At 31.5% G+C, this 18275-nt stretch overlaps 8 protein-coding genes across 8 annotated transcripts; 6 read left to right on the top strand and 2 right to left on the bottom strand.

Annotated features, from left to right (window-relative positions):
- Positions 1-5: 5 nt before the first annotated feature.
- Positions 6-1361, bottom strand: gpt10 (putative glycophosphotransferase; the record flags this gene model as incomplete). The annotated part of the gene is made up of 5 exons (XM_020578345.1): positions 6-141; positions 250-556; positions 646-761; positions 861-1058; positions 1153-1361. 5 exons carry the CDS (start codon positions 1359-1361, stop codon positions 6-8), a joined length of 966 nt encoding a protein of 321 aa, XP_020431772.1.
- A 475-nt stretch (positions 1362-1836) lies between these two features.
- Positions 1837-7638, bottom strand: usp40 (peptidase C19 family protein; the record flags this gene model as incomplete). Its single annotated transcript, XM_020578344.1, has 6 exons — positions 1837-4406; positions 4480-5047; positions 5123-5355; positions 5446-6968; positions 7062-7215; positions 7611-7638. 6 exons carry the CDS (start codon positions 7636-7638, stop codon positions 1837-1839), a joined length of 5076 nt encoding a protein of 1691 aa, XP_020431771.1.
- Positions 7639-7776: 138 nt separating this feature from the next.
- On the top strand, positions 7777-9794 carry PPL_07508 (uncharacterized protein; the record flags this gene model as incomplete). Its single annotated transcript, XM_020578343.1, has 3 exons — positions 7777-7816; positions 7897-8872; positions 9239-9794. 3 exons carry the CDS (start codon positions 7777-7779, stop codon positions 9792-9794), a joined length of 1572 nt encoding a protein of 523 aa, XP_020431770.1.
- Positions 9795-10312: 518 nt separating this feature from the next.
- Positions 10313-10861, top strand: PPL_07507 (uncharacterized protein; the record flags this gene model as incomplete). The annotated part of the gene is made up of 1 exon (XM_020578342.1): positions 10313-10861. The coding sequence occupies one exon, from the start codon at positions 10313-10315 to the stop codon at positions 10859-10861; it is 549 nt and encodes a 182-aa protein (XP_020431769.1).
- Positions 10862-11154: 293 nt separating this feature from the next.
- PPL_07506 (uncharacterized protein) lies at positions 11155-12864 on the top strand (the record flags this gene model as incomplete). Its single annotated transcript, XM_020578341.1, has 1 exon — positions 11155-12864. One exon carries the CDS (start codon positions 11155-11157, stop codon positions 12862-12864), a length of 1710 nt encoding a protein of 569 aa, XP_020431768.1.
- Positions 12865-14128: 1264 nt separating this feature from the next.
- PPL_07505 (B-box zinc finger protein) lies at positions 14129-15296 on the top strand (the record flags this gene model as incomplete). The annotated part of the gene is made up of 3 exons (XM_020578340.1): positions 14129-14141; positions 14198-14272; positions 14563-15296. 3 exons carry the CDS (start codon positions 14129-14131, stop codon positions 15294-15296), a joined length of 822 nt encoding a protein of 273 aa, XP_020431767.1.
- A 272-nt stretch (positions 15297-15568) lies between these two features.
- Positions 15569-16291, top strand: PPL_07504 (uncharacterized protein; the record flags this gene model as incomplete). The annotated part of the gene is made up of 2 exons (XM_020578339.1): positions 15569-15666; positions 15823-16291. 2 exons carry the CDS (start codon positions 15569-15571, stop codon positions 16289-16291), a joined length of 567 nt encoding a protein of 188 aa, XP_020431766.1.
- A 535-nt stretch (positions 16292-16826) lies between these two features.
- PPL_07503 (DUF3430 domain-containing protein) lies at positions 16827-18095 on the top strand (the record flags this gene model as incomplete). The annotated part of the gene is made up of 4 exons (XM_020578338.1): positions 16827-16878; positions 17059-17091; positions 17407-17659; positions 17723-18095. The coding sequence occupies 4 exons, from the start codon at positions 16827-16829 to the stop codon at positions 18093-18095; spliced, it is 711 nt and encodes a 236-aa protein (XP_020431765.1).
- Positions 18096-18275: the final 180 nt, after the last annotated feature.

The raw sequence follows: 18275 nt of genomic DNA, 5'->3' as shown, positions 1-18275 counted from the left end.
TACTATTAATCTTGATTCACTTCCCAAGAGCCTCTCTCTGGGAAGTAGTTTTCAAAGAAAACACTAAGCGCTTCTATGACGCTTAGATTTGGATTGTCGGCGTTGAGACCATCGTTTAGACACACTGTCTTTGGACGGAGACTGTTGATTTTCGAAAACTCCGAAGTGACCTTGTCGTAGTCCTCCGATATCAGGGCGTAGTAGTTGATCGAACGTGGCTCGAACGTGGCGTAGTATCGCTGAACAAACTGCAAGTAGAGGAATGGAATCTGTAGATCGTTCTCACGACGGAACGGGTTCGACGATGTTATGGCGAATGCCTCTGGCATCGCCTGTTGCATCATCTTGAGAATCGGTTTATTGAAAAAGTTGGCACCGTGCGATGCATAGTGACGACTGTGATTATCGACTCCCCACATGCCGTTCAACAACTCGTTGGTGTATGCAATACATCTGTGCCAGATATTACCCATTTTCTCTTTTGGCTGTGGTGCTGTCCATGATGATTTATATATCGCTTGTCCATATGTTGGATCCCAGAAATCTTTAATTTGAACTATAATATATAATTACCAAATTATTATTATTAATATCCAATCTATCAATCTCTATTGATTATCTATATATCTATATATCTATACATACTTGGAGAACCAACGAAAATATCGTCATTAAAATAAAGAAAACAATCAGATACTTCATCTGGTAAATTAAAAAAGTTTGATTCAATCGAGTTTGAATTGAATGTTGGTAAATCCTCTCTATATAAATACAAGGTAATTTGATAAAAGTAATTAGTTTATACATGCACTATAACTATAGATTGTCGAAATAATAATAATAATAAACAATCTACATACTTGTTTAAAAAGAAATCTTTATGGAATACAAATCTAACTTCATCTGATGATTTGTCGAACCATGATGGATATTGATTGTCGGATACTACAAAGATTCTACGTATCCAAGGTGCATACTTTTTCAGACTTCTCAATGAATACTTTAATCCCATCAAATCACGGAATCTATTGTTACCTGGTGATGAATATCTACTACCACTGTTATATTATTATATAATATTAAGTTAATGAATGTATTAATATTAATAATCTATGTTGCTATGTAACAAAGTTTGTTTAATTCGATATTTACCCTCCAGTTCTCTCTACTCTTGATTGTATATGTACAGGATCACTACCATTGACCCAAGTATAAACTATATCGATGTGTTCACATTGAAACACTGGTTTATCTGGTAGTGATAGATTCTCAGTCACCGATTTGGTATTCACCAGGTATACGACTATACCTAATAACCAAAAACTAGATACTATAGCAAATAGTATATGTAATCTTTTCATTATAATATATATCTATTTACTATCTATCTATATCTATATCTATATTAATTCTCTTTAATATTTTATCTGTCTATCTATCTATCTATCTATCTATTGTTCGTTTGTTCATTAATTAATCTTTCTTAACTTTATCTAATTTTAAATATATATGTATGCAATTATATATTTAAGTTTAAAATAAATGATTGAATAAAGAATAATAATTAAATAAAAAAGATAAAAAAAGATAATAATACACTTAAATAAAGATGAGGACAATAGAATATATGTCGTTAGAAAATTCACAATCCCAAAAAATTGGTTGAATTGTCAAGTTTTTTTTTTTTTTTATTTTCAGGTCGTCAGTTTATAACACGTGTTAAATTTAATTTTTGTGTGCAAAAGCTGAACATATAAATGTTTATTTTCAATTATTATTATTTGTAAAAAAATAAATAATAATAATTGGTTAGTTTATTATTTTTATTAATTAATATTAATATTCATCAAGTTGAATCTTTAATTCTCTTTCTGGTGCTCTATATTTGGTGGTTTGATTTTGTTTTCTAGAGTTGCTGTTGTTAGCTCCGTAGTTGTTTGATTTGTAGTTGTTTTTCTCCATGATCAATGCGAATCGATCGTTTTGTTCAGGATCTTCACGTTGATCCAAGAATGCAATCATGTCACCGTCTTTGAGCATCCATGGTTTACCTCGGAGCTCATTTGGATTGCTGGTATTGGGTTTCTTTTTCTTTTCTGGACGTGGTGGAGGTGGTGGTGGAATGTTGCCAGTCGATAGAGTACTAGAGCTATTACCACTGGTGCTAGAATCATCAACACTCTCATTGGTCTTTATGATATTGTTTGTTGGTTCGTCAACTACAGAATCAATAGGTAGTTCATTCTCTGCATTAATATTTACAGTTGAATTGGAATTGTAATCACCATCCAAAATCATATTGTTGTTGTTATCTTCTTGTTGTGCTGATGTTGAAGGTGATTGTTCAGTTGAATCATCATGAATATTAATTGATAACTGATTATTATTATTTTGTTTGTTATTGTTGTTGTTGTTGATTGCACGCTCTTCAATAATACGCCACGGATTGTTGTGTTGATGTGTGACATATTTATAGATTTTAAGATGTTCCTCTTCAACTTCACAAATGCTTGATATTTGTGTGAGAAGTTCAGAGATTAGCTTGCCAGTGAAATAGATCTGTCTTGGTGGATGAGAGAAACACTGAGATTCTGGTATTCTCTTGTGGAGATATAGGAGAATGGGTGGTGGATTGGTGGATTCAACAACTGGGAGTGTCTCCTTCTTGAAGAATTCAATGGTGATCGATGCCTCTTGTTGAATGTGTAGTTTAGCCAACTGTTTATTTCCACATCCATGTCCAGAGAGCAACTTCTCCTCCAGCCACAGACGAATGTCGTCTTGCGATGCGTCATACTGTGGGTATAGCTCTGTTAGTTTTGGCCATAACAACAACTCTGCTTTCAACTCATTGATAGTGAGCTTCTTGTTGAGCGAGAGATCACCGACCGTTTTCACTGTGAACAAGTCACATGTCAGTGGACTGTACTGTGGATTCAAATGGAGGACCGGTGACGATGGTGAAGGATATTGTTTGTAGGCATTCTCCACTTGATACAATCCAAACTTCAAGATGATTTCGTCCTTCGATGGAATGATTCCCTCTGTTATTACCAGTAGATCTTCTGAGCGCAATCCCGATTCCTCAAGTGTCATGTCCTCCTCAGAGATGATATTAAGTGGCATATCGAATGAATCCGTTGTCTTTAGAACAAAGTTTGGCAGCTGTTCAACATCGATATCCAACCGATCCAACATTGTCTTTTTCAAATTGACAATGGTATCTTTCTTTGGGAAGTAGAGTGTTCTTATGCTCTTGTCCTTCAAGTAGATGAATCGGATGGTGATAGTCTGCTGCGTCGGGGTGCCCTTCTCAATGAGAATCAACGAGCTGTCGGTGATATCCACTTCCTTCAGCGTGAGAGAATCGTCAGAGATGGTGGAACCTGGTGAACCTCCACGTTGTGTCTTTCTAATGACGGTGGAGCGTAGCAGATATGCTTTGTCCGCGGGTCTTGTCATATCGAGAATGATTTCCTTCACCTGGTGGATAGTCGACTTTGGATCGCAGTGAATGGTAATCGGCTTGTTGGTTGTGAATGAATCGTTGTCGTTATCAATGTTATCGATACGATCGCTCACATACAACTGTATTTTGAATCGATTCATCTCAAACTCCTGACGAAGCGCAGACTCCTCGAATTTCAGCGAGTTGTCCTCCACGAGCAAACCGATACCGTTGTAGACTCTGTCGATTAATGGGACATTTGGCATATCGTCTTCCAACAGCAACAATTGATTGGCGGAATTACGATAGACTGCCAAACTAGCCACTGGAAGCTGGCAACTCTGAGCAACGAGTTTCAACAACTCTGCGAAAGTAGCATCTCTCTCAATGGAGAGATTGAATTGTTGTTTGTGTCCGGTGACGGAACTGCTTGCATCACTGACATCAACTCTAACCGCAGGATAATAGTCAACAGTGAAATTAATGGGTGGAGTAGTTATGCCCTCGGCATTGGCACCTCGCCATATCAACAGTGAACAACCCTCTCTCAAACCAGTCTTTTTGATGTTGGTCGAGGATACTGAGCTGAGTGGTGGTAACAGTGTGACACGTCCTTCCTTCACAATGATCTCTTGTATGACAAGCTTGGAGGTGTGATCGATACGATCTTCGTAGGTCTTGCGAATATGACTGTAGAGATCCTGCACCGAGAAACCGACATCCAATGCCAATGACAATTCCGACGGTTGCAAGTTGTTCTTCTCCACCAGAGCATTGTCAACGATATCAAATTCATTAAAGAATCTTGGATTCACAAACATTGTATTCATAGTCAAATCGTAGGACATTCTCTGCTCCTCCAAACTGGTATTGAAACGATTCATTTCATCGACCAAATGCAAAGGAATATCACTACTTTTATCTGTCTTTAAATCTTTGCTTCTATAAATTAACATATCTAAAAAAAAAAGAATAAGTAAATAAATATGTTTATCAGATCTGATTGAATTTGTTAAACATATATAACATACAAGCACTCTCTGTTTTGTTACCAAATTGTTTGGCAATGTATGAATCTGGAATTGGAGTGACAGTACTATCGTTGAAATCGAACCAACCAGAGTATACATGTGGAACATCAATCTTATTCTTCTTTGACTTGTTATTCTTTTGTGCATGATGATTCTGACCATTGGATTTAACTTCCACTGGTAGTTGACTCTCTGCACCTGTTTCTAAACTATTAGTAGTTTGTTGTGGTGCAGCTGATTCTGATGTTTCAGTTGCATTTGTTGTAGAAGTTGTAGTAGTTGTTGTTTCTGAATTAACAGGTGTAGTTGTTGTTACTGTTGTTGATTCAGTTGTTGGTTGATTAATTTCAATTACACCTTGTTTAGTTATATCTTTGATATAAGCATGATAATGACCACCGTATGCACCACCACTATGAATTAACACTGCGAATAGTTCATACAATTGTTCATCTGGTTTCGGTACGGTATCTGGATTCTTCTCGTGCAGCGAGTAATCCGATGTATACGGAGTCATATCCAACTCCATTGGGAATTCAAATTGTGATGTAATCTTTACTCTTGATCCCTAGTAATAATAATAATAATAATCATAGATGTCAGTATTACTTAAACACACACTTGTTCTTTGTTTCTTACTTACTCTTTGATAATCGAAATCGAATCTTCTCAATGGTAATACTAAAATCGGTGGTAGTTGACCTAGTTTAGCACCAAAGTTTGCTTTCACCTTCTCATTGCAATCGTCACAACTATATTTATTGTCGCCGTCCAACACCTCTGGAGTGACGAATGCCTTTAGACTGTCTTCCAACGTCTTGAATCCTTTAATAGGAATAGGAATATCTTGATAAAACTCTTCTCTATCTTTGATTTCTATAAATATATATTAAAAGATATATTAATAACTAAGACAAACTAACAAACTAATAAACTAACTAACTAATATTATTATTAATTACTTACTTCCGCATTTTGTACATTCAATTCTATTAATTAATACACCTCTGTAGAGTTGTACTATGATCTTCTCGATTGCGGTGAGTTTAATCGAGTGTTCTACGGCGTCAAAGAGAATACGATTGAGTTCGTGAATGTCTTGTTGCTCCGACGCTTCACTTCCATACCAACCGAAACTCTTGGTAAGATCTTCAGTACTGATAGCACGCACCTCTCCGACCTGCAAGAATGAAAACAAACGTTGCAATTCATATGCTAAAACTCTACCTCTTCTCTTCTTTGGTTGTGGTTGTGCTGGTTGTGGTAATGTTACTGGTCCTGGTATAGATTGTTGTTGTTGTTCGAATGCAGCTGCCAACAAAGGTATAAAACTAGTAGTATCACCATCACCATTAACATTACTCTTCTCTTTACCAATCTCATCTGAATCTATTACTATTCCATCACCACCATTATTATTATTACTATTACTATTACTATTATTATTATTATTATTATGATTATTTAATGTTACATTTAAATTATTTACATCATATAAAACAATTGCTTTTGAACTACTATTATTATTGTTGTTGTTATCATTGTTGTTGTTATTGTTTGATTGTTTTGCAATATTATCATCAGTGTTGAAATCCATTGAGAATGCAGCGTAGTCGTCGGTGTTGGTAGCGAGTTGATGACTGCTATCGTCGAAAGTTCCGAGTGGAACCAAGTCGGGAAAGTCAAAGTTCTGTGCATCTACGACGTCGTCCGAGAGTATCCAATTGATAAGACGCTCCTGTTGATAGACATGTGGGAATTTCTTCAAACCTTCCAACACCCTCGATTCATCAAAGCCAAAAGCCAACACCGACTGTACATAATCCTGATCGTACTGTGCAAAAGGATCACTATTATTATTGAAATCCTCGAATACAACGTCTTCATTTAACTTTTTACTATCTTGTAATTGTTGTTGTTGTTGTTGTTGTTCTTGTATCTGTACTTGTTGATTACTACCACTCTTATCATTACCATTATTATTACCATTACTATTATCTACAATCATCTTATCACCATCATTACTATTATTAATATGTATATTATCAATTATATTTATATCGTTAATATCATCATTGGTTGATCTCGGTGGATATACACCAGTACCAATCTCTTCCCATTCAACATTATTCATAATATCATCGTCCATATCTTCATTCATAAATGATACTAAATCATTATTTATATAACTACTATTATTATTGTTGTTGTTGTTTTTAGATGATGTATTTGAAGTAGTTATGTTATTATTAGTTGATACATTTTGAGTAGTTGTTGTTGATGTTGCTGAACTAATGGAGGTGGTAGTGGCAGTGGTAGCAGTTGTATTGGCAGTGACATTTGTTGGTTGTGTAGTGTCATTGTTGTTGTTGTTGTTTGTTAGTTGTTCTAAATCTAAATCCTTGAGATTCAGGCTATATAGATTGTTCTTTAATTCAGGTGTCATATACATCAATTGAATTAAACTATTCAAATAACATGTTGCTCCTCTACAATGAATTTGATTAGATATTAGTTAAAACATAACAAAGATGAAGATTGTTTGATGGTTGTTGATAACAACAACTGTTTGGATACTTTACTGATTTAAGAGACCAACGAAACCATGTTGTGATCTTTTGTCAGCAGGTGCTCTTCTGCTTGGCCCACCAGAGTAGTTGTAACCACCACTGGGTCTATTGGCAGGGAATGGTGCACGATCATCTCCATAACCAATATCTTCTTCATCGAATAATCCTGAAAACATATTAATTATTATTAACTTTTATTAATTTTTATATCACAACTTTTACTAACTATTATTATTATTATTATTTTATTATCTTATCTATCTTATCTACTTTCTTTTCTTCTTATCTTTTTAAAAACACAAAAAAAATTGTTTAACACACACGTGAAATTAAATTAGACTTTGATTCACACTTTTTTAACAATAAATAAATTTGATTAAAAATTTAATTAAAAAAATCAGAAAAAGCTTTGTTTTATTTTTTTGATGATCAATAATTAATTATCACAATTATTTTATTTATTTATTTATTTATTTTCAAGAAATTATTTGTCACGACTAAAAATTGAAATTTAACATTTATATCATGGTTATGAGTAAAAGTTGCAAGTAAATGTCATACCACGACACACACCATCCAATAAAATCATTTTTGTATAAATATTATTTATTTTTTTAATCAAATAAATATAAATAACATAAACAATTAAAAAATGAGTTAGTTTATATTTTATTTTATTTTTTTTACAACTTTTTAATATAAATAGAACTTTAACTAATAATAAATTATGTCAAATTTAATGAAATGTGTATTATATCCTTCTAAAGGTAATTAATTAATGAAATGAATGAATGTTATGTTATTTAATAATTAATATATATATTAAAAATAAATAAAATAATTAAAGGATCAAATCTTGAATTTCGAATGGTTGAAATTCCAGAACCAAAAGATGGACAAGTGCGAATTAGAGTTATGGCATGTGGTGTCTGTCATACTGATTTGATGATGAAAACAACGAGTACTAGTTATCCGAGAATTCCAGGTCATGAAGTGGCGGGTGTCATCGATAAACTTGGCAGTGGTGTAGTCAATTACAAGGTTGGCGATCGTGTTGGTGTTGGATTCTTTGGTGGCTGTTGTCATTGGTGTCAACAGTGCAAGCAGGACAACTGGATCGGTTGCGCATCCCGACAGTTGTGTGGACTGCACTACGACGGTGGATATGCAGAGTATTGTTGTGTGCCATTTGACGCGCTCTCCAAGTTGCCGGACGGCATGACATTCGAACAAGCCGCGCCAATGCTATGCGCCGGCATAACAGTGTACAACGGAATCGTCAAGCAGAATATTAAGCCGGGTTCGCTTGTTTGTGTTCAGGGAATAGGGGGTTTGGGTCATTTGGCAATACAGTTTGCACGACGACTCGGTTATGAGGTGGTGGCATACAGTTCCGGCGCGGATAAAGAGTCGTTGGCGCGCGAGTTGGGTGCGCATCATTATCTCGATGGTTCAAAGAGTGATTCGCTGGCAAAGTTAACAGCTATGGCACCGATGATGATTATCTTGACTGGACCGAGTAAGAGTGCAGTGGAATCACTCATTCCCACGCTGGCGTTTGGCGGAAGGATGTTGTTGTTGGCGGCACTCTCAGAGGGTATCAATGTCAATGGCACTATGATTGTGATGAAGAATATCTCAATACACGGTTGGCTTGCAGGCGACAGCAGAGACAGCGAAGCAACCATGAAATTCGCACAGATCACACAAGTCCAACCTATGATTGAAACATTCCCAATAGAGAAAGCATTGGAAGCCGTAGAGAAAATGGAAACCGGTAAAGTTAGATTTAGATCGGTTTTAGTTATGAGTGAAAATAGATTGTAATAAAAAGTACAAATATATATGCTTACCTCTTTTTTATTGCTTTTTATAACATAATTAAATTACAACATCAATATGATCAATCAAACAATATTATTATCAAACGATAATATATATTATTATTATTAATAATTCTAAAAATAGAAACAAATAAACGAATAAATTGATGGAAGGAAATGAAACTAAAAACCAAAAAAAAAAAAAAAAACAAAAAAATCTTTTAAAAACTTACATAGTAATAATGAAATGTATACAATGTAAATAATCATGATTATTCAAAGATTACCTATTTTATTACTTAAATTCATATTTCAATTGGTAATAGATTTTGAATGTAAAATCGAAAGTAATAATTGTAATAATAGTAGTGACAATCATAATATTGATTATAAATATCAAGATATCGATGATGATGACGATAATAATCTAATTTTTGAAAATGATTTAAATTTACATGTTATCAATTTGAATAATAATCATCGCAAACAACATCAGCAACATCATCATGAACATAGTTTCAGTGGTATAAGAGCATTGTTAAATCTATCTTTAGTTTGCAAGGATTGGCTATCGATTGTACCAACCTTATTCTTTAGATATATACACGTTGCAACGGTCGGTCAATTCAGAGAGCTGATACATCTCTCGAAATACGGTATTCTCTGCCAACAACGTTCACCTATATTCTTCTATTACGTCAACATACACCTAAAGAACAGCAACAACAACAATAGCAGCAACAACAACAGTAACAATAACAGTAACAACAATAGCAATTCAAATTCATTGTTAAATACACCACCAACTACAACAACTCCACCTCTTTTTACAACAGAACTAGATGTAGATGAAGTAGATGAAGAAACAGAACAACTACAGCAACAAAAACAACAACAACGGCAACAACAAAAACAAGTTTAATAGAGGAAATAGATGCTCTTTATCAAGAATTTCTAAAGAATACACAGGCTTGTGAGTGTTTAAAGATACATCCTGTCAATCATAATAACAACAGTAGCAACAATAGCAATTCAAATTCACCTGTATTACCGTTTTTAAAGTGTATTGGTGAATGTCCTACTGTACATAATCTACATATTATCGGGAGGAATCCGTTCAGTCATATATCAAACATACCAAGAGAGTCACTGTGTAATATCGATTCGCTAACCATCGAGAAAGGAGTGTCCGATACTACGTTACCACCGATCTTGGAGCAGTTGTTTCTGCTACCGAACTTCACCAGTAACATTAGCTATCTCTCGTTGATCGACAATCAATGCGATGGCGAAACACTCCGATCTCTAGCACTGGTGTTGTCACAGAGTAACTGTCAGCTACGCGAACTCAACCTCTCGCAAAACTACTGTCGTGACGGCGCAGAGATCAACCTGTTCTTTGACGCGCTACGCACCAACCGCTCGCTCGCAACACTCAACATGTCGGCCAACTGCATCGGTAACAAGTCGATACGCCAACTCGCCAATTCATTGAAATGCAACTCTACCTTATCTTCCTTAGATCTAGGATTCAATAGAATAACAGATAAAGGTGGTATATTGCTGTTGGAATCGCTATCTTCAACAACTACGACAACTACAACAACAACAACAACATCATCGACAACATCAAAAGTTTGTCCAATTGAAAAGCTTATACTTTCAGGCAATCAACTTACCTATCAATTCGGTGAAGTACTATCGTTGTTTCTTTGTTTAGAAACGACAAAACTCAAATATCTAGATATAAGTCATTGTTCAATTAAGAAATGCTCAGCACAATTGATACAATCGATATTAACAAATCAAACACTAACCAATGTAAATATTAATCATACTAACCTTAAGAAATCATCTTTAAAACATCTCATTTATAACATAGAGAATCATCGAAGCATCATCGAACTAAAAGTATTAAATCAACATTATATTATTCCACAATCAATAATCAAATATCTAAATAATATAGAATCAATAAATATAATTTAAATAAAATCAAACAAATGTAAGATGATACAAAATTTTAACTATTAAGATAATCTTTCTATAATTTCTTTTATTTTTTTTTCAAAGAATGATTGAATCGATCTAAACATGTTATGTTGACAAAATATATTATGATATATTTGATAGACAACATAACTTTGTCACTTCCCATGAGTGAAGTTCAAAATTGAAATTCAAAAAAAAAAATCCAACAAATCAAAAGTATCTATTTTTTCTTTATTTTACTAAGACTTGTTGATAAAAAGTGCTAATTGTTAAAATTTGAAAAAACATAAATGAATAGTAATAGAAATAATAATTGTGGAATACATAACAAAAGTCTAAAGTTCATATGTTATGATTGTAATGTTTTGATGTGTTCTGTATGTTCACCAAAACATGCACGTCATTCATACGATCATATCAATAATATTAAATCAAATATCAATAAAAATGAGAGTGATTTAAACACCTACTCAGATGACAATCAATTAAATAATAATAATAATAATAATAATAGAATTAATGATATTCAAACAAGTATTCAAACAACATTCGATTCTTTGAAATCGAAAGTTAAAGAATACGAACAATTACAACAAACAGAACATGAAATCGAAAGTAAATTCAAAGAGTTACATGAATTCCTTGTTGTTGAAGAACATAGATTAAAGAAACCAATCATCGATAATAAACAACAATTAGAACAACAAATCGATAATCAAATCAAAATCATGAAATCGTTGAATACTGTTAATAATCATATCACCAGATTTAAATCTAATAATAATGATGATCGATCAGATTCACAATCAAAAACGATAACGACAGCAGATACAACAGATAACTATCAAATAACAACAATAATTCGATCGATTTCACAATGTTCGGATCACAATGAATTCATTTCATCGAACAACAATACATTGTTCTATTTCGATTATGATCAACTTGACAACAAAGTAAACAACAATGATGATCATTCACTTTTAAATTTATTACTTGAACACAACAAATCAATTAAAATCAATAATAATAATACTGATGACAATCAACAACCACAACTATATCAATTAATTGTTAATAATGAACAAATCAATAGTGCCAAGAATCAAATTCAATCATCATTTCAATTGAAATCAAATCAATCAAAAATTCAACAAAATGTAATATCAAATAAAAACAACAAACAATCATATATATTCTCAACTGATAAAAAAAATAAATTATCAATCATCAATATTACAGATCGAAACAACATTCATTTTGAACCGCAACAAGATATCGATCTTGGTTCATCTTCAACATTCAGCTCAATGGTTAAAGTTGGTGACTTTATCTATATATTTGGTGCAAATAGCATCTCCAACAAGTATATCAAGTATTCAATCGACAACAAAACTTTAGATGTCAATGAAATGAAAGGTATTGATCAGTGCAGATTTTTATTGACCTGTTATGATGGCAATGATCATATCTATTTATTAGACGGAACATTGAAACCAAAAACTGTTATTTACAGATACAACATCAACGATTCAACATTCGAAAGATACTCGACAATCGATATCAAAGCAAGTTACCATCTATTCACATTCTTCTTCAAAGGTCATATCTATACTTTAACAACAGATACGATTTTTCAATTTAATATAAACAACAAAACAACAGTTGAATTATCAGTTAAAATCACCACTAGGGACCCAATGGCAGCATGTACAGATGGCAATGGCAATCTATATATTCAATCATATTCTTTAGGACTGCAACGAATCAATATTGAAACCAATGAAATCAAATCATTCGAAAAGAGTACCATCGCATTGAATGGCTACTTCTACAATATTATTTATCATCAATCGAATGATGGTCAAAGTTATATTTATTCAATCCAAGGAAAAAATCAAAATTATGTGTTCTCATTTGACAACAATAAATGGGAACAAATTCTCCAAGATGACCCATCTGACCGAACAGCTTGTGCAAACATATTAGACCAAAAATAGATTTTCAACAAATAATATAAACAAAATAAAATTAAATAAAAGATGAATAATTAAAATATAAATTTTATCTATCTATAATTCATATTCTAGTATTTTAAAAAAATATTATCGTTATTAACATTAAATCAAATAATAATAATGATAGACAATCATTATATTCTTCAGAATTAACAACAGATACAACAGATAACTATCAAAAAACAACAATCATTCGATCGATTTCACAATGTTCGGATCACAATGAATTCATTTCATCAAACAACAATACATTGTTCTATTTCGATTATGATCACAACAACATAAGCAACAATGATGATCATTCATTTTAAATTTATTACTTGAACACAATAAATCAATTAAATATTAATAATGACAATCAACAATCACATCAATATAAATTAATTCTCGAAAATGGTCAATTAAATCATATTATGAAGAATCAAATTCAATCATCATTCAGATTACAATCGAATCAAGAGAAACAATAGTTTATATTCTCCACTGATTTCAATATAAGATATCAATCATCAATATTACAGATTTAACCAAAATTCATTTTGAACCACAAGATATCTACATGAGGATGAATCATTCATATGCATCATACTGCTCGAGTGTCAAAGCTGGTTACTTTATCTATATATTTGGTGCAAATTTGTTGTTAACTAGTGGTGGTGCAAATAAAATCAGCTACACCAAGTATATCAAGTATTCAATCAACACCAGAACTTTGGTTTTAGATGAAATAGAGTTATTGATCAGTGCAACTATTTATCAGGTTGTTAAGATGGAAATGGTAAACCAGAAACCGATATTTAGATGAAAGAACTGTCAAGCAACAATAAGAAAAGACAAAGGTTTCTTTTTTATTTGTCTTTTTCTTTGAGATTTTACATGTATGTATAAATGCTAGCGTGTTCATAATTTCATTCGTTTAAAATTCTAACATTTAATGGTGGTTTTTGTTGGGTTTTGCAATCAAGCGATAAAAAACCAATCTATAGACTACTACTTCAACATCTTAGAACACCTAAAGAACAATAATAACAGAAACAACAGTAATTCTAATTCATTGTTAAAAACACCACTTCTTTTTACAAAATAACTGGATATAGATGAAGTAAAAAGAACTACTAAAGCAACAAAACAACAACAACAACAACAACCACACAAAAACAACAAAAGACAAGTATAGATACTCTTTATCAAGAATTTCTAAAGAATACACAGGCTTGTGAGTGTTTAAAGATACATCCTGTCATTAATGACAACTAAAAGTTAATCCAAAGCGATGTTTCTTTGTTTAGAAACGACAAAACTCAATTATTTATAGATATAAGTCATTTCTCAATTAAGAAATGCGTAACATTCAATACAATCGATATTAACAAATCAAACACTAACCAATGTAAATATTAATCATACTAACCATAAGAAATCATCTTTAAAATATCTGATTTATAACATAGAGAATCATCGAACCATCAAAGTACTAAAAGTATTAAATCAACATTATATTATTCCACAATCAATAATCAAATATCTAATCAATAATTATAATTTAAATAAAAAACAAACAACTTTAAATTTGGTTGAGAAAATATCTAAAAATTTTTCTGTTTTTTTATTTTTTATTTTTTATTAAATAAATCAAAAAGATTGATCATTTTTAACTATGTTTTAAAGATATTTTTTTAGTTAGATATAAAATGAATAGTAGTAATAATATTTGTGTAACACATAAAAAAAGTCTCAAGTTCATATGTTATGATTGTAATGTTTTGACATGTTCTATCTGTATACTAAATCACTCTGGTCATTCATGTGATCATATTTTCAATATTAAATCATCAATTAGCAATAATAATAATGATGATAAAACCACTTCCACAGATGACAGTCAATCAAATAATAATAATAATAATAGAATTAAAGATTTTCAAACAAGTATTCAAACAACATTCGATTCTTTGAAATCGAAAGTTAAAGAATACGAACAATTACAACAAACAGAACAAGAGATTGAAAGTAAATTCAAAGAGTTACATGAATTCCTTGTTATTGAAGAACATAGATTAAAGAAACCAATCATCGATAATAAACAACAATTAGAACAACAAATCGATAAACAAATCAAAATCATGAAATCATTGAGTACTGTCAATAATCAAATCACCAGATTTAAATCTAATAATAATGATGATCGATCAGATTCACAATCAAAAACGATAACGACAGCAGATACAACAGATAACTACCAAATAACAACAATAATTCAATCGATTTCACAATGTTCGGATCACAATGAATTCATTTCATCGAACAACAATACACTGTTCTATTTCGATTATGATCAACTTGACAACAAAGTAAACAACAATGATGATCATTCACTTTTAAATTTATTACTTGAACACAACAAATCAAATTAAAAATCAATAATAATAATACTGATGACAATCAACAATCACAACTATATCAATTAACTGTTAATAATGAACAAATCAATAGTGCCAAGAATCAAATTCAATCATCATTTCAATTGAAATCAAATCAATCAAAAATTCAACAAAATGTAATATCAAATAAAAACAACAAACAATCATATATATTCTCAACTAATAAAAACAATAAATTATCAATCATCAATATTACAGATCGAAACAACATTCATTTTGAACCGCAACAAGATATCGATATTAAAATGAATCATTTATATCTTGGTTCATCTTCAACATTCAGCTCAATGGTTAAAGTTGGTGACTTTATCTATATATTTGGTGCAAATAGCATCTCCAACAAGTATATCAAGTATTCAATCGACAACAAAACTTTAGATATCAATGAAATGAAAGGTGTTGATCAGTGCCAATTTTTATCGACCTGTTATGATGGCAAAGATCATATCTATATATTCGACGGACCAACGAAACCAAAAACTGTTATTTTCAGATACAGCATCAACGATTCAACATTCGAAAGATACTCGACAATCGATATCAATGCAAGTTACCATCTATTCACATTCTTCTTCAAAGGTCATATCTATACTTTAACACCAGCTACGATTTTTCAATTTAATATAAACAACAAAACAACAGTTGAATTATCAGTTAAAATCACTGGGAAACCAATGGCAGCATGTACAGATGGCAATGGCAATCTATATATTCAATCATATTCAGAACTGCAACGAATCAATATTGAAACCAATGAAATCAAATCATTCGAAAAGAGTACCATCGCAATGAATGGCTACTACAATTTGATTTATCATCAATCGAATGATGGTCAAAGTTATATTTATTCAATCCGAGGAAAAAATCAAAATTATGTGTTCTCATTTGACAACAACAAATGGGAGCAAATTCTCCAAGATGACCCATCTGACAGAACAAATTGTGCAAACATATTAGACCAAAAATAGATTTTCAACAAATAATATAAACAAAATAAAATTAAATAAAAGATGAATAATTAAAATGTTTTAAAAATATAAATTTTATCTATCTATAATTCATATTCTAGTATTTTAAAACAAAAAAAAACTGACATAGCGAAAATAGTTATTTTCATACAATTGAATGTTCTAAAAATACAAATATATCAATCCACATAATCATTTTCTGTTTAGATTTATTTTATTTGATCATCATTAAATGGTTTTAAATTAGTTAGTTAACTTTAGAAGTATTAGAAATGATTAATCATTATTATTATCATATTCCTTTAAACAAAAGATCTTAAGGTCGTCAAGTCAACTCTTATCATAACCCCACATTGTTATATTAAAGATAAGAAAGGTTTTAAGAATCCTCATTAGAAGAATCTAGAGTGAGACAGATAATCGAACATCTTATTCACCTTATCAATTCTAAAAATAATCTAATCTAATCACGATAACTTATTTATGTGTGGTTGTTTATTTTAATTAATTCTTTAGAAATTGAAACTGAAATTGAATGCATTTAATTAGTCATTCACTTGATTCCTCTATACAAAAGAATAGTGGTCGTAAAAAACTATCTTTACCCATTACCTATTCATACCCTAACCCTACCCTACTATGCATTATATTAATCACACTATTTGCGTTAGTATTGTTATATTAAAACAAAGTATTAAAGTAACACTCATAAGAAAAGTTAATGGAAATATCTTTTATCACCTGACTCATACTCTTATTCAAATAAGGTGTGTTTAAATGTCTAACGACATTGTTGAATGGTATTTCAACAATTCAGAATTTAAATATGAAAAAAATCATTAAAAAAAGATTTCGAAACTTAATTAATTTGATTGTGCGATCTTTTCTTACCGACCTTGAAATTGATCGGTTTTGTATACAAAACAGCAATTTTACTAAAATCAATTCAAATTCTGAGAGATATTAATTTAAAATATCCTATTACAAAACATGGATAGGAATAAATATAAATATGAGTAACCCAATTCCTCTTTCTTAATGTTTTGTTTCATAATCATATACAGATAAACTAGAGAAAATGAATAAGTTATTTATTACAATTTTATTACTTTCAGCTACTATTGCCTTGACTTTGGCAAAGCAACAATATATCAATGTTAGAACCTTCCAATACGATATAAACTGTAATGGCTCTGGTTCACTTAGCGATAGCTATGAAGCCTGTGCTCCATCTTTATTCATAGGTGAAGCATTCTACAAAGTAGGTGTCTGTGTCAGTTTCAACGGTCTACCTACAATCTTCACAATTCAAAATACCGAGGGTGTCTTCATCATTGATACAACCTACCAAGATTTCACCTGTAAAATGTAAGTAGATCAATATTAGAAATAGCTAAGAAAATCAATTAACAAGCTTAATCAACTTCATAGCCCACTCCAATACCCCTCAGTCGTTCCACAAGAGGAATGTATTAATATCTGTTCCGCTAATCCAACCGTTGTTTCGATTGTCGATGAAATCGTAAAAAGTCCAGCCAATTCATACACTGAGGTTAGTTATGCTGGTAGTTGCAATGGTAACTGGAAGAGTAACTTCAACGCAATCGAGTACACTTTGACCAACACCTGTGTAAACAATCCAGACGGATCCACTTTTACCAAATGTAACTCAACTGATATCGTCAGTAAAGTCACAACATTCTACGAATGTCACCTCTGGGAAGGTACTGCTGATAGTCAAACCGGTGCCGACTGTGGTACTGAAGGTGGTTTCAATACTTTCAGATTCTGCGGTAATCAATAAATATAATATATATAATACAACAAACTAAAATACTTTAAAAAAATATATTTTATTTTAAATATATTAATATAATATCACAACAACACTCCAACAAACATCAAATAAATTTCATTGTTATAATGGATATCTTTGTCAAAATAAATCGACGTCGAATCCGGGGTTAAAATGATTTTTAACATA

This window comes from Heterostelium album (genome assembly GCF_000004825.1).
Source record: "Heterostelium album PN500 unplaced genomic scaffold PPL_scaffold7, whole genome shotgun sequence".
Taxonomy (NCBI): domain Eukaryota; phylum Evosea; class Eumycetozoa; order Acytosteliales; family Acytosteliaceae; genus Heterostelium; species Heterostelium album.
This window is presented reverse-complemented; position numbering and strand designations above follow the sequence as displayed.